The sequence below is a fragment of the Archocentrus centrarchus genome, chromosome 12 (assembly GCF_007364275.1).
Source record: "Archocentrus centrarchus isolate MPI-CPG fArcCen1 chromosome 12, fArcCen1, whole genome shotgun sequence".
NCBI lineage: Eukaryota > Metazoa > Chordata > Actinopteri > Cichliformes > Cichlidae > Archocentrus > Archocentrus centrarchus.
The window spans coordinates 1,336,399-1,352,294 of record NC_044357.1 but is presented as its reverse complement, the minus strand read 5'-3'; the positions used below and the strand labels follow the sequence as shown (position 1 = coordinate 1,352,294).

Here is a 15,896-nt window from a genome sequence, read left to right as displayed (position 1 = left end):
AGGCATTGTTTTCCCATTTTTATTATTAGAGTTCTTTTAGTTTACACTGGAAAAAAAATGAGGTACTGTGTCTGATAAAGAAAAAAAAAGTGTTAGAATAATCATGATAACAATTTGATGGGGGGGGGGAGAGAAAACCCATTCTGAAGCAGGATTTCCAAAGAAAGCAACAACAGACATGTGGGCACACAACACTCCTAATTAAGTGTTTAGACTGGAATTACTCGGAGGACGAGCGGCTGTATTTTAATATACAGAGCTTGAGAGTGGAGATAGTTTTCAAGAAGCGATCACTGACAGCAATGAGCACAGTCCCCCGAGCAACATGAGGAAACAGCTGGCAGTCAAGTTAAGATGCCTGGTGCCACTGAGATACTTCAAACAGAAGCAAAACAGCTTCACTTTCTCTGTGACCGCTGAGCTGAGACAGATAGATGAAAACAACACTGTAGAAATGCAAACTAACTACGAAGAGCTACCAGAAGATTCCATTATGTTGATTTCACCTACCAAAATGAGAAAGTCACGAAGGGTTAAAAGAGCATTTTGAGACATTTGCAAGAGCAGACCGAACATTATCCCTCGTGTTGTCGTTCCAGGAGTCAGTCTTTAGCTCTCAACTTCAACCACCAGCACTTCAATATTTAATGATATGTGTTGTATGAAAACAATGACATTGATTAAATAGTCCTTGGATTGCAACAACACAGCCAAAAGTGTTCAAATGAATACAAAATAAGGAGACAACAGACACTCTGCACCTTTTTTTTAACCACGCAAATAAGCTTTAAGCTCTGCATCCAACCCTTCATTTGACATGCTTTTAGGAATGCAGAAATAATTCAGTACTGAAGCTTTAAATGAGCTACACATGTACACCAACAACTACTTCATTCAAGACCTACAGGGAAATAAATAGTCACTTCAACAGCCATAAAAACAATTCTCCACAACTATGCACCGCCAGTTTCATGATCAACCTCACAATTGTTTAAGCATAATTTTAAGACTTGACTATTACTGTCAGCAATGCTCATTAGAAGTATGAACAAGGGAGGGATGTGTGAGGGAGAGTCCAGAGACGAGAGCAGGAAATAAGTTATTGTGACAGGAGGGGGCCGAAACTAAGTGCTGAAGTGGGCTTCTTTTCTCTGTTGGTAGATCTCGTGTTTATGCTTCAACCTCAAAGCCCATGCCGACTTTGTGTCCACCAGCGTTGAAGTTCTTTCCGTCAATGAGAGCCGAGAGGGTGACCTTAACACCTGCACAGAAACAACAGTCGTAACATCGCAGATGTATCAGTGTGTTGCATGACCTAACCTGTGAATAAGTGTTTGGTGTAGTTTTGGTACTAAAAAGAAACAGCTGGAGGAAAATTTTGCAACTAATTAGGTTGACTGACAACAGGTCAATAACATGACCGAGTATAAAAAGAGCATCTTAGAGAGGCGGAGTTTGTCAGAAGATGGGCAGAGGTTCTGCAAAAAAAAAAAAAAAAAAAAAAAAAAAAAAGTCTTGTGAAATTGTACCTCAACATAAAATTGCGAAGACTCTGAATATCTCAAGATTTACAAAACACAATATCAAAAGATTCTGAGAATCTGAAAATCAATATTTGATGCCTGCACTCTTCGGGTCCTCAGGCGGCACTACATTAAAAACGGGCATGATTCTGTCTTGGAAATCACTGCATGGGTTCACACACTTCTAGAAATCCCTCTCTGTAAACAGGGTTTGCCATACCATCCATAAATGTAGGCTAAAGCTCTGTGATGCAAAGAAGCCATATGTGAACATGATCCAAAAACACTTCCATCTGGCCAGAGCTCGTTTAAAATGGACTGCGGTGAATTGTTCAAGAAGATGAATCAAAATTTGAAATTTTTCGGAAAACGTGGATGCTGTGTCTTCAACACTATTCAATTCAATTTTATTTATATAGCACAACAAAAAGTCGCATCAAAGTGCATTATAGTGTAAGGCAGGGATCCTCACATCCAGGCCTCGAGGTCCAGTGTCCTGCAGGTTTTAGATGTGTCTCTGCTTCAACACACCTGAGTCAAATATAGAAGTCATTAGCAGGACTCTGGAGAACATGACTGCATACTCAGGAGGTAATTCAGCCATTTGATTCAGGTGTGTTAGATCAGAGACACATCTAAAACCTGCAGGACACCGGCTCTTGAGGCCTGGATGTGAGGATCCCTGCTGTAAGGTAAAGACTATACAAGAATTACAGAGAAAACTCAGCAATCAAAATGACCCCCGTGAGCAAGCGCTTGGCGACAGTGGGAAGGAAAAACTTCCTTTTAAAAGGAAGAAACGTCCGGCCAAAACAGGCTCAGGGAGGGGCAGTCATTGGCTGCAACCAGAAAAAGCCTACATCTCTGATGGTATGAGGGTGCATTAATCCCTTTGGAATTGGGAGCTTTCACATCTGGGATGGCACCATTACTGGTGAAAGGTATATGGTTTTTAGAACAACATATGCTCCCATCCAGACAAAAACCTTTTCAGGTAAGGTACTGCATATTGCATATTTGACAATGCTAAACTGCATGCTGCATCTATTACAGGTTCCTCATAGAAGATTTCAGGTGCTGAACTGTCCTGCCTGCAGTGCAGACCTTTCTGAAAATATCTGGTGGATCATGAAACAAAAAACACCCAGGACTGCTGAGCAGCTAGAATCCTATACCCAACAAGAATGGGACAACATTGCTCTCCCAAAACTCCAGCAACTGCTCTCTCTCCTTGTTACTCAAACATTTTTGCACTGTTGTTAAAAGAAGAGGTGATGCTACACAGTGATGAACATGACCCTGTGTTGCTGCCATCAAATTGAAAATGACCTTATTTTCTTCTTAAAATGACAAATTTTCTCAGTTTAAACATTTTCAAAGTTTTCTATGTTCTATTGTGAATAAAAATATGGGCTGTGAGATTTGCAAATCCTTGCATTGTTGTTATCGACATTTTATAGTGTCCAAACTGGAACTGGGGTTGCATTTAAAGCATCTTGCTGTGTGAGTTGGGAACGTATCTGGCTGGGCGACAATGGCACAGTTGCGGATGGTAACCTACCTGATCGAAGGCTCTGGGTGTAGCCTATACCAATCAGACTGGCATTGTTCACTTTGGCCTGTGGGGGAAACATTGAGTGTGAAACACAACAGCACAACAGTTGTGAGATGATGCCTCAGCAACAGTGCATGTAAATGTAAGTGTGAAGATGCAGTCCTCACAGACAGAGAGGCATCTTTGTCCAGCTTGTATTTGGCAGCGATGCCGAAGCGAGTGTTGTTGCTGCCGGCTGTCCAGGCCAGAGTGACCGCTGTCTCCAGCTCATCATTTACCTTTTGGTAGATGGAGCCCCCAAACTCAGTCCCATCATTACTGAGAGAGAGAACAGACACTGATTTACTTATGCAAACAGAAGCCCATCCTGCAGACCAAACTATAAATACAGCCCCCTAAATACAACTTTTAGCATTTAGTACTGGCATAAAATGATGCCCAAAAATGTGTTTTTTGTCACTGGGACCTTTCATCACTAAATTCAAATCAGTTCATCTCTCATTCCAAATGAACATTTGCATCAAATATAATAAAATTACCTCCAGGCATTTCTAGTACTTATACTGAATACTGACCATAGACTAAAGAAAACATAACGCTTCCAGCCAGATTTTTGTACATATCTTCTTTTACAGCAATAATTAGAAAAGTACCAAACCGTGTGTGTACATGTGTAACATCACTCACACGTTGGTGTGTAGCTGGAAGTCCCCGGCCCTGTATCCGAGTGCGAAGTTGTTCTGGGCCAGTTTGGATTTGGCTGTATCAAAGGCCATCTGATAGCCGGCCAGCCAGCCTTCATAGCCCAACACAGCAGAAGCATGGATGATGGGACCCTCGAAGTCAACATCGCAGCCAACGTTCACATAGTCACGCTTGTAGCCAGTCTTGAGCTTGCCGCTCTTTTTGCTAAAAAGTTGGTTGATGATAAAAGTTAATCTGGCACTGACACCATGAAAAGTAGCGATGATCATGGTGATTATGTTTTTAATATCGTCTGAAAACCAGCAATGAAAATAAATCCCAACTAATGTGAAAAAACATGATGTATCAGATTCTTGTCTCAGAGCTTCACTGTTGTTCAAAAACTATTAAAACCACATGAATAAGCCACATTTCTGCACACACCAATATATTCCTTCATTACTGTAAACCCAATTTCATTTTGATGCTGTCCCAGTTACACTGTCCTGCTTAGCAGAGAACCAAATGTGGATTCATCCACAACTGGAAACAGTTCCCTTTGAGTTCACCGTTTCCTCCTAGTTGAGTTACATTTATTAAAAACAACCAAGGCCATCTCTTTCAGTAAATCACTGAGCTCAATTTTTAATGTTTTCCATATTTAGCAGGACTCAGTAGGCTCAGAGAGACAAAGTAGGAAAGTCAGAAAATACAATGTGAGAGGAAATGGTTTGACGAGGACGTGCCAAGAACAACAGAGTGGACAATAAGTTAAAAGAAATATAAAGCATTGAGAAATCAGCTTATTCTTCAAGGACCGGCTGTGTGCTAGGCAGAACAAGACCCCAACGCAGGACTCAGGAAACAGGACGTGAACCTAAAACTTCAGAATTAACTAAACAAACATGGAGCAGGTCAGGAGCTAAACAAACTGGGAACTAGGACTCCAGTGAAATACATGGAAACAGGAGAACACACACAGCAAGCTGGGAGCCATAGACAAGTACACAACGATGAAATAAGTAGGACTGAGGCTTAAATACACACAAGGTCATTTGGGAGCGAGCAGAGCTGGGGAAGACAACACACAGGTACACAGACTCTAACTAATGAGACAAAGGAAAGCAAGACTGAACACAATGCACACAGAATAAGGGATGGCAAAATAAAACAGGAAATCCATTCACATGGAAACAGAATGCAGACTTGACACAACACAGGGAGGCAGGTACACCGAGGAACAACAGAAACACAGTAATCCAAAACTTAATACTAAGGGAAAACACACAGGTGAACTCCAAACCTGAGAAACAAACTGAAGATTATTTAACAACAGAACTCCAAGGACCAAAAAACACAAACACTGGACCAAAGACCCAGAACCACGACAGGTACTGCACATGAATATGGATCCAATATGGAAGAATAATGGCATTTTTTTTTTTTTAGCCATTCTGTTTGTGGAAATTTCCTGCTTGTATACTGAGAAAACACGATCATCAGAAGCACAAAAATTCCAACAATAAACTATATGAAATTGTTATCTTATTCTCCTTTTATTTCATTCATTTAAACCAAGCATGTAACTGTTAAAATAAAGAAACCCTAAAGGCCTAATACAGCCTTTTGTTCTTTTTTATTTTTGAGTTTTTGTGTGTTACTAATAATTATAGGAACCTCTATATCTGTCCATCCATCTGTTCCTCAGCATATCTCAGCAAGCATTTATCTAATCTGCTCCAAACTCAGCCAGTGTATTTCAGGGGACACGGTGACTGTAGGGAGCAACTGAGGTGTGCATGAGGTTTGTTTGCTCCACTGTGTGTAGGGGGAAGGGCCACACATACACACAGGTTTGTTTGGCTATTGGATATTCATTGAAGATGTATTCCCAGGCCAATTAACCCAAGTTTAACAAACACAACTAAGTGACAAACCTTTACCCTGAACTAAAAATGAAACCTAACTTTAACCAATTCCTAACCCTCAAATAGGCCAACTGAACAGGTACAATCACAAACGCATTCAGAGAACACACTGTTACAGTGCAGAGATGAAACATGTACTGGCTCTTCATTAGTGTTGTCAAATTAAAGGCAATAGGTTAAAATAATGAAATTAAGTATTTAGACTCTTAAAACTAAGTGTCTAAATACTTAGTTTTAAGTATTTAGCCACTTATATAGTAGTTTTAAAATAACTACTTCATTAGCGGTTTATTAAAAAAAAGAAATGCAGTTCATTTGATAATCCCTTAGGCTAAAAGTAGTGTAAAGACAGCAGCTAATTATTAACAAGCAGAACAAAAAGAGTCAGCCCTCCCATTAACCAGGCTTGACCCAAAGTTTATTCTGATTACACAGTGGACACAGTTTCAATCAAGCAATCTGATAAATGAAGTCTCACCCTGTGTTTGGTACAAAAGATGTATCCAAGCCAACTTTCAGACCTTGAGTCAGCTGTAGGTAGAGTAAAACTTGGAGTTAATACTTTCATACACAACATTTTAAACAATTAAATCTTTTTTTTTCCAACCACAAGCATACACCTGGTCCTCCACAGCGACTTCAGTGGCCAGTGTGTTATCTGTGTTCCACTTCTGGTTGATGCTCAGGCCCAGCTCCTTCATCTTGTATTTGGTCTCCAGGCTCCCTGAGGCCTTCCCCGTGTCTGTGTTACTGGAGCCAGATGTGTTGAACTCCTGGTGGAGGAACAATAAGCACAAAGCATGTATGAGTGTGGAACCCAAACCGAGTACTGCAGAGATTGTTGTTGAACATCCACGTGGAAAAAAAACTGAGACGAAACATAATTAATAATAATTCATATCAAAAATAAAAGGATAATCAGCAGCACATAGTAGTTTACATATTAAACAATACAGACAGCATCAAACATGAATGCGTGCAAGACATCAATAACACAGAAGACTGACATAAAATCACCAAAACACAATGATAAACATGATGATTACGACAAAGGGAATATTGAGATAGTCACTGGCAATAAGTGCTAGAGTGCATGGTTAAAAACAAAGAGAAAAGAGAACACTGAAAAATGTATGCGAGAATGTCATTTTTCAGACAGCTGTAGTCCTTACTCGCATTTATTAAATTAAGATTGGACTGCCTTTATGCGCAGTGAAATTTGATGGTATATGACAACAAAATGACCTATTAGGTCCCTCTAAGGCAGGGGTGCCCAAACTTGCAGCCCGTGGGCCGCTTCCAGCCCCACCCCCTTCTGGTCCGCAAATTGATGTCAAAAATAACATAATTTGGCTCTTTAAGTGACTTTTTTGACATTTCGCTTAACCCCCTTAATTGGAGGGGAAGGCGAAATGAAAGATGGAAGAGGAAGAGAAGAGGATGGATGGGATGTATATATACCTATTATACAAAAACCTACATCATAGCCTGATTTCTATTTCTATTTCTGATCAAATAGAGCTGGTAAATAAATAAATAGTTGAATCTTAAATGTCAAAACAGAAACCTGAGGTCATGATCAGATCAGCTGATGCATGCGTCAGAATCTTTGTGTGAACATCTGTCAGAGAACTGGGACAACTGCAGCACAGTTTCTGGGTCTGTTTCTTTTCCCTTTTTTAAATATACACGCAGAGGCTCACAACATCAAAATCATCAAACAAAAAATGAGTCCAAAGAGACAGTCCTGTCAGCTAAGCACAGTTTAGACACAAATATAAGAAAGGTCAGTGCAGCTGTATGAGATGAGGCAGCTCATGTGGTGAGGGATAATGGCTAACAGCAGTTTATGTCCAAGTAGACGCCTATATATTCGGCCTTTTGGTAGCGGTATCTTTTCTGTTTGGGCTCGGAGGATACCTGATTTACCGGGAAATCAAGAAAATCTGGGCGGCAGTTCGACATCTGCAGAGGCTGCCGACCCAGGTGGACGGCCTGTCCAGAGCCGTACAGACTCAGACTCAAAGCCTGGTGGACCTGAGCCGTAGATTTAACGTGCTCGCAGGCGAGAGGGGTTAGATCTGGAGATAAGGTTCGGTTCTGCACAGTGAGGACGGTAACTAATGAATTTGGAATATTGGATTACTGAATGGTTCCCAGTGAGACTGAAGGCTGTTGGAAAAAAAAAACACAAGCAGCCTGTTCCAAAAAAACATCTGCATTATCAGGATTCGGCTCCCCTGCCGGCCTTGGCTGGCAACCATATCTCTCCAGGACTATGTGTGACAGTTGCTCTTCCCCCCCACTTGTGATTTGTGAAGCTGGATCTGGTGTACCACGGCCGCTGATGAAATTCCATCACTATCAGCGAACTGTTTTGGCTAGGAGCTGGCATCTGGCTCCACAATGCCCCCACCCTCTCATCTCCGTCTGCATCCCCTCCTGACCTGACCTCACCTACCGCTGCTATTCTGGCTTTAAATGTGCAAATATGCTTTGCTAAGGTGGTTTTTTTTGGACCCTGGTATGGTGCTCTTTTCGAGCACTGTACCAGATGACTTTTTTTTTAACCTAACTACCCCATGATGTGTGTTGTTTTCTTTTTCGGGGAACTGTAAAGGTAGCGCTGCAAGTCGGCTGCATAACCTCAGGACACCTGTCCCCCCGTGTTGTGTTTGTGTTTGTTGTATTCTTGGATGGGTGCTTTGTTAATTGCAATTTCCAATGTGTGAACCTGTTCACCCACATGGCAATAAAACCTTCATTCATTCATTCATTCATTCAGTAACACTATGTAAAAGCTTAGTCACCATTATTGAAGTTAACAAACTACACCGACACTGCCTGCAGCATTTACACTCTCAGGTACCCAGTTTCTGGCACTGAAGAGAGGTTTTGTGATTGACAATCTTATTTATAATCTATTAACTAACCAGGAACAGCCCTAGCTAGTTAACAGATAATAAATGAGATTGTCAATCACATTTATTATCTATTAACTAACCAGGAACAGCCCTAGCTTTTTCCTAGGTGACTGCAAACTTTGTCAGTGCGAAGTCCATTGGATTCATCCTATAATACAGAGCACAGCAATCTCATAGTTACTGAGATTTTTCAGTGTGGAGTTAAAGGGGTCTTCTGAGAGAGAGACTAAAGAAACACTTCCATTCTGAGTGCTATATGTGGTTTAAAAGCAACGCTATAAAATTGTAATGCAGACCTGCCACCCAATGTATCTGTCACAACAGCTGATTTCACAAAATGTACAAGGAAAACTGTGTTGAGGAATCTTGCATTTTGGATGCATTCATAATGTGAAAAACTAACCATCTTCAACAGGAACTCATATATAATGCTGGGTATTTGGGGAGGATAAAAAGTGCTTTGCATTCTCAGTAGAAAGCACTATACAAGGACCAGTCCATTTACCATGTTCAAAGGTTCAAATAAAGAGGTCAGCTATGTTAAAAATAAAACTCAGGCTTCAGACTACATTAAACACTCAGTTTTAGAAGGTTTTTTTTAACGCTTGGCTCTTCATGATGTCACAGACAGGGGATATGCCTTACATGATTATCTCAGACACACAGCTCTGGCTGTGAGCACAGAAGCCCCACCCACCTTCTCCTTGAACCTTCACTTTTCAAAGTGCAGCCAATCAGAAGAAAGATGACTTTTTATTTTGAACTGTAAATCATGCAAAACTAGTACAAAAATAAAAATATGGAGCTCAAAATGAGTATAACAGCTAAATAATATTCTCCTCCATTTGCTTTCATTTTCTATCATATAATTCAGTGCTTATTTGGACAAAAAATTGTAAAATATTATAATGAAGTGCAACGCAAAGAACAGACATTCTCCAAAAAGAAATTAAAATAATTAGTGTAAATGAGTCTGACCTGAGACAAAATACATTTTTTCATGCTTTATGAATATCACAAAGACCAAAAAAAACCCAAAACTATTTAAGGATTTAACAACAGAAAAATGACTTTTAATTAAACAGAGGTTTAAGTAAGTTAACAGAACAGAAATCCATGGAAAATTGAGTGTTCTGATTTACACAGACAAGCAGAGCAGGCAGCTCTGACACCGATCTTACCATCTACATTAGAGCAGGAGCAGTCCGGGGCAGCAGCATGGAGACAGAGCAGGGGTTAGGAAAGCCGAACAGAGAGACAGACAGGCCACAAATGCACATCTGCAGGCCTGTCATGTTTCTCTAGAACAGAGAGCAGATTAAGCCAAGCAGGCCGACATCAGCACTGCTTGTCAACCTGAGCCGTTTTTACACATGAACTCATTATACATATTCTCACTAGTGGAATTAACTCTGTTTGGTTGAGGCGAGTAGTGCCTGCAGGAAGCAGGACACACAGTATATGACATCCATTCACTTGCTGTGAATTGGAGGTTTAATGTCCAGTCTGCCTGATCTCATTGTACATCCTGTATAATGACAATAAAGGCATTCTATTCTATTCTATTCTATCTGGACATTTGCCTTCATGAAGGCAGCGCTGCTGGATAATGTCTAAGGAGTTCAGAGTTGTAGGGCATGTGTGAAAACAGCTTTAAATCCCTTTTAGCTTTCGAGTCGCAGCAGAATTTCAGTTACTGAAATTAAAAAAAGCATAGAACATGAAATTAAATTTGATTAATTCCATTATTTTGCTGTCTTTTTAGGAGGGTACCTGTGCAGCAGGGTAAAGAAAGAGTAAAGAAAGCCCATAAAAAGAAAAAGGTGTTCTCACCACTCCACTTTGTGATTTGGTCTTAAGGTCCAGCTTCACAACACCAAAGCCTGATGGATTATAGAATATGAGTTAATAGTAATCAGGTGCAAGACAAATCAGAGACAAGAAGATTTAAAAAGCAATAGTTTCAGATCGATTCCCCAAAATGGTGCTTTGTTGATTGTAAAGACTAAACCAGGTTGTGGTTAGATTAGCTGAAACAATCGTAAGTGAGCCTCCCATGAAAGTAACATCGATCTTCTTATCCGACTGACATTGAAAAAGTGTCACTTTTCCAAAATGTTGAACTAGGAATGCACAAGGTGAGCTCAGATTCTGAGACAAGGCCCTTAAATATCAAAACCTTCCCTCACTGCTTCCTAGGCAAACTTTATTTGGACTGACCGCCCAGGTATGCTGACGGGCACCCAAGGGTAATTAATTAATTACTTAATTTACAAAAGGACAAACCCATCCCTTTTATTTTTTAGAGTTCAGTCACTGCTAACCAGTTACATCTGAGCCCTATACTACAAAGAGAGTTCAACATACCCAGGTTATTTTTCTGTTATCTGGATTCACCTTCCCTAACACTGACGATCAGGATATATCATCATCACACAAAGCTGGTTATCAACTCTAAGTTAACTCAGGACAGCTACACTGTACTTGTAGATCTCATATCAAATATTTATACAAAAATTAAGCCTATGTTTTAACTCTCAAACCCTTAAACAGCACCAAGTCTGCAGCTGAGAGAGAGAAAAAAAAAAAAGTAAAACTGCTGGGAGCAGGTTATGTTCAGAGTTTCAGTTTCAAATCAGCTGGAGTCTTTTATTCACAGCACGTTTTATGCACAGTATAGATTCTCTGTTGAGGGAATATGTTTTCTATGTGCAGCTTGTTAAGAGGTGCCAACACCACCTACATCATGTGAACATGCAGGGGAAACCCTAGGTTAATTTACAGAGTTGATAACCAGCTTCGTTTGACTATTTATCCTGATCGCCAAAGTTAGGATAGGTGAATCCAGATAACAGAAAGATACCCTGGGTTACTGGGATAGGCCAAAAATTTTGCTCCATAGTACAGGCCTCTGGTCCTCTCAAGCATTTCACCATATTCAGGGTGCTGTTCTAGCAATTCTCCATTTCATTCAGGTCTATGTCCATTGTTAGATTCATATAATGCACACATTCATATTCTGAATAAGATCCATATTGCTGACACTGCCTTAAAAAAAAAGAAAAAAAAAAGAATATATATCTCTCTGGATGTCATCTCACTTTTTGAAAGTTGAAATTTCAGCTCTGTTCACACCACTGTATTTATAAAATCTGCACACTGGATAAGAGGTGTATAGATTGTCAGACTGGAAACACCAGAACAGACTGTACCTTAGAAATTCCTAACAGTTAATAATTTACTCCTAGGCCTAAAACAGTACTCACCATAACCCTTGCTGAATATATCCTTGGCAGCCTTGCCCAGGTCTGAGTATGCTGGAGGGACAGCCATTGTGCTGGAGATGATAAAAGGCAGAAATTTCTTTCATCAGATTTTAAACATCACTGAACTTCACAATTCCCCTGTTCCACACAAGTGTTTGAAAGGTTCAATAGTAAAAACTCATCCTTAGAATCAGAGGATGATGGACCATGTTGTTCACCAACTGGCAATGGACATCCTGAATGAGCACTTAATAAAAGGTAAAGTCTCAATGTTTTTGCTTACACTCACAGGTGCTTGTTAACAAAAATATCTAATCAGCCAATCACGTGGCAGCAACTCAATGCACTGAGGCATGTAGACATAGTCCAGTTGGCCTGCTGAAGTTCAAAATGAGAACAGAGAAAGTTTGAAAAAGAGAAAATATCCAGTGAGTGGCAGTTTTCCGAGGAAAATGCCCCATTGATGGCAGGTCACAACAGAATGGCCAGACAGCCTTGTGCTGACATGAACGCAACAGTAACTCAAATAACCACTTGTTACCACCAAGGTATGCAGAAGAGCATCTGTGAATACACAACACACCGAACCATGAAGCAGCAGAAGACCACCTGTCAGCGAAGACATTCGAACCACTGATGATGATGACATTTAGAAAATGTGAAAGCACCTTTAACATAGTATCCAGGAAGCTAACATCAAAGTGTCAACAGTTTGGAAGTATTTCACTCTACTTACTGTAACACCAACAACTCTTTTTGCATATCTGTATTAGTCTTTGAATCACAAAGCTAGTTGACTTTGCTGAAAGGTCTTGACAGCGATGCTTTCAAAATCAGCTTCTCCCTCTGGCTCGCACTTACTCTCATTATGTTTGTTGAAACAATTATGGTAAACTATCATGTTGTCTTCAGCACAATTAATATGATTTCACTTCACCAGTACCTCTCCACTGCACACAGGCCTGTGCGTGTGAGGAGATGTGTTCAGTGAGAGTAAGGAAAGGAGAAACCAGAGCGACTGTAACTGACAGCAGACGTACACTGAGCTCTAAATTAGATATGTGCAAATACATCTTGACGAATATCGTAAATGCATATTTCCATATATTTGTACAAGTGTGCTAACACATGACCCAGCTATGCTTGCTGCATGAGAACAAAAGACTCACAGTGGGGCAGCATATAGAACGGGGGGCTCCATGCTTTCTCCATTGAATATACTGTCGTTATAACAAGGCTATTACTTTATCTGTATAAGCAACTGGTATAGAGTTCCCAAATGAACAATGCTAAACGACAGCCCTTTCTGCAGTTAGCATACGTTCAATGCTGCATGCTGCATCTCTGGGACAAAGAACAGCAGATGGACCGGAGATAGAGAGGTAGGGGGGTTTGACAGTCAGCTAGCTGTCTGCTGTCTGAGCTGCATTGACAAGCTAACTAGCAAAAAAGAAAAAAGCGAAATGCTAGAGCTCATAATAGTGAGAGTCTCCTCTCCTCCTTTACCAAACACACAGACACAGACACACACGCACGCACGCACGCACATGCACACACCTTTACATCCCGCTAGACAGAAACCCCACTGGTACAGTTGCTAAATCCGTGACTAGCGTGACCGTTTTGTATCGCTGCACTTAAGCACTGGAAACCAATGAACCAAAGGATTTAACTGTGCACTGCAGGGCTAAACATCATTACATAAGAGATAACGTTAGCTCAACCGTTACAACATGCTAACTGGACATCTAACTAACCTTGGAGAGAAACGCACAATTCTCAAAGAAGCAACAGCAAAGACACACAGGGGTTATAAAGCTCAGCAATGTGTTTAACATTTATCAGCACTGTTACCAAGCAAAGGTATTTGCAAGAGGAGTCTGCAAAGCCTGGAGCGTCCCTGACGTGATGCGGCGGAGTGGATTGACAGCTAGCCTAGCTTAGAAACGCCTATAACGGGCACAGGGCACAATGAAGGAGACCTATTATGGAGCATGCGCGCTATCGACGAGAAGTGACCAAAGAGTCAATACAAGAGCAAGAGATAAATCCCAGTTTAATGGGAGGCATTCGGATACAAAAGCGAACCCAGAAATATGGATATGGAACACACAAGCGGTATATATCAGTTTAACAGCCTATCGGGTACAGGCTCTGGGGTCAGGGCCTTATTCCAGGAAGTAGATTTAGGTAACTGAGTTTGTTAACCCTGACATGAGGGAAACTCTGGTCTTTCTGTTCCAGAAAGAGAGTTAACTGCCTTTACCAGAAACACGGAATTTGTTCCTGTTTCTTTAGTTGAATCTACAAAAAAGATAAGACCGTTTGACATGCATGGAATAATTCAAAAAATAGAATTTTTTTGTACCAACAAAGTAATTCACAAAAATCAGTTAGCCAAAAACCTGACATATCTCAACATCGTGTGCAGCGCACACTTAAATTTTTAATTTGAAGAAAGTGGAGGACAAAAGAAGCGGTCGGCCTAAAAAACATACAACATCTGAAAGTGGTAAGAAATAGGAAAAATATATGAAACAGGAGCTAAGAGATTCAAAAGGATTCAGGAGTGAAATCTAGATCGTATAAGCCCCATCTTAGGATCTTTACCTCTTAATGCCAGTCGTTTATGTCGATAATATTAAGCCATATTTTGAGTGGCAGATTAACCCACTTATTGCCTTGTTCCATCTGCTTTTTATCTCTAGTCTTTTATCTCTTAGTCTTTCCTGAAGTGGACAGTCTCCAGTATTTCCCATGTCTGTTTCTTTCCATCTTGCTTGGTTACTTTGTATCACACACCATACCAGGGTCCTAAGGTTAGCTCAGAAATAATAGTCCTTCATACAGGGCAGGGCCAGGCCACCTTTATCCTTCACTAACTGTAACATTTGATTCCTCATTCTCGGCCTTTTCCCCAGCCAAATAAACCCAGAGAGTAATTTGTCCCATTCATGAAATTGTTTATCATCTATTTCAATTGGAACAACAAAAAGCATCCTAGGCAAGATGTTCATTTTGACAGTTTCTAACCACGCCTCAAAATTTAGAATTGATATCAAATTCCATCTTTTAATATCTTCATTTATTTTTTGGAGTAGGGACATGTCATACTATATTTTTAAGATGACGTGACAATAATTTCACAACTTCTGGGATATATAAAGCATATCTTATTTTATTCCTTGCTGAGCAGTGTTATAGTGCGCTTTTTCATGTTTTTATAGCTTTGTTCTGCTCATCTCTCAAAAAAAAAATCTTGCAAACGATCCTGGTGGGAGGGAAACCTCATACTGTACCGTCCATCCACCAGCTCAGCAGGTGGCGTAAATAACCACAACTGTACGAGGCTAAGCAGAGAAACAGCGACCGCTAGAGGCGTTTCAGGGCAATGAGCAGCTGGGACGTCAACGAGTCCGGTCCTCCTTAAATGTTTGTGACGAACATGGCGTTTTTCAGTGTCGGGGGAAAGTAACACGTCCTGCCCCTCCCTGAATAAATACTGAGTCGACACTGCCACCCTCTGTGTGCCACGGAGGGAAGTTCACTGTCAAAAGTACACAGACATCTACTCCGGGGCAGCAGCTAAAGTCCAATGTGCAACACTGCCTGCTTGCCTTTTCATGTTTTCCGCCGCCGCTGCCACTGCACTCAACACCCAGACTGCACAAGGACTCACAGCTGGCTGGGGTTTGCGGCGATAGAGTAGGTCGGTATTGACTTTAATAAGAAAGTTAGGTCGGTAGCACAGTCATGTCTCGACAAAACAGATTTGTCAGCCCGTTTCACAGACCCCAGTGTCTGGCTGCTGCAGCTCCGGCGGGGAAAGCCAAACTCACGCACCCTGGCAAGGCCATTCTGGCAGGTAAGAAAGTTGCTGTGGGACGTTGCACAAGCCGCTCTGCAACTTGTTTACAAGTTTCAGCAGTCAGCCTCTGTTTGCAGATGGGACCGGAGCATGGCTGTAATCACTTCCTACAGTGTCTGGGCCAAATATCTGCTGCCCTCATGTTATT

General features: G+C 40.9%; 2 protein-coding genes across 8 annotated transcripts in view; one reads left to right on the top strand and one right to left on the bottom strand.

Annotated features, from left to right (window-relative positions):
- Position 1: 1 nt before the first annotated feature.
- Positions 2-15,896, bottom strand: part of LOC115789442 (voltage-dependent anion-selective channel protein 2) — a 16,683-nt gene continuing 788 nt past the window's right edge. Inside the window, exons 1-10 of one of the 6 annotated variants that reach the window (XM_030742857.1) lie at positions 13,735-13,889; positions 11,881-11,951; positions 10,448-10,497; positions 9,796-9,798; positions 6,311-6,463; positions 6,169-6,221; positions 3,766-3,987; positions 3,246-3,396; positions 3,085-3,142; positions 2-1,262 (exon numbers count right to left, since the gene is read on the bottom strand). In XM_030742857.1, coding sequence (XP_030598717.1) covers positions 1,171-1,262; positions 3,085-3,142; positions 3,246-3,396; positions 3,766-3,987; positions 6,169-6,221; positions 6,311-6,463; positions 9,796-9,798; positions 10,448-10,497; positions 11,881-11,947 — 849 coding nt within the window. In that variant the 5' untranslated portion in view covers positions 11,948-11,951; positions 13,735-13,889 and the 3' untranslated portion in view covers positions 2-1,170. Of the gene's footprint in view, positions 1,263-3,084; positions 3,143-3,245; positions 3,397-3,765; positions 3,988-6,168; positions 6,222-6,310; positions 6,464-9,795; positions 9,799-10,447; positions 10,498-11,880; positions 11,952-13,637; positions 13,890-15,896 lie in introns of those variants that run through there. The other 5 variants (XM_030742858.1, XM_030742859.1, XM_030742861.1 and 2 more) reach the window with 5 other exon arrangements.
- The window catches only part of slc25a1b (slc25a1 solute carrier family 25 member 1b), a 12,641-nt gene continuing 12,130 nt past the window's right edge, over positions 15,386-15,896 (top strand). The window contains exon 1 of one of the 2 annotated variants that reach the window (XM_030742854.1): positions 15,386-15,745. In XM_030742854.1, the coding sequence (XP_030598714.1) occupies positions 15,634-15,745 (112 nt within the window). In that variant the 5' untranslated portion in view covers positions 15,386-15,633. The remainder of the gene's footprint in view (positions 15,746-15,896) is intronic. The other variant, XM_030742856.1, reaches the window with a different exon arrangement.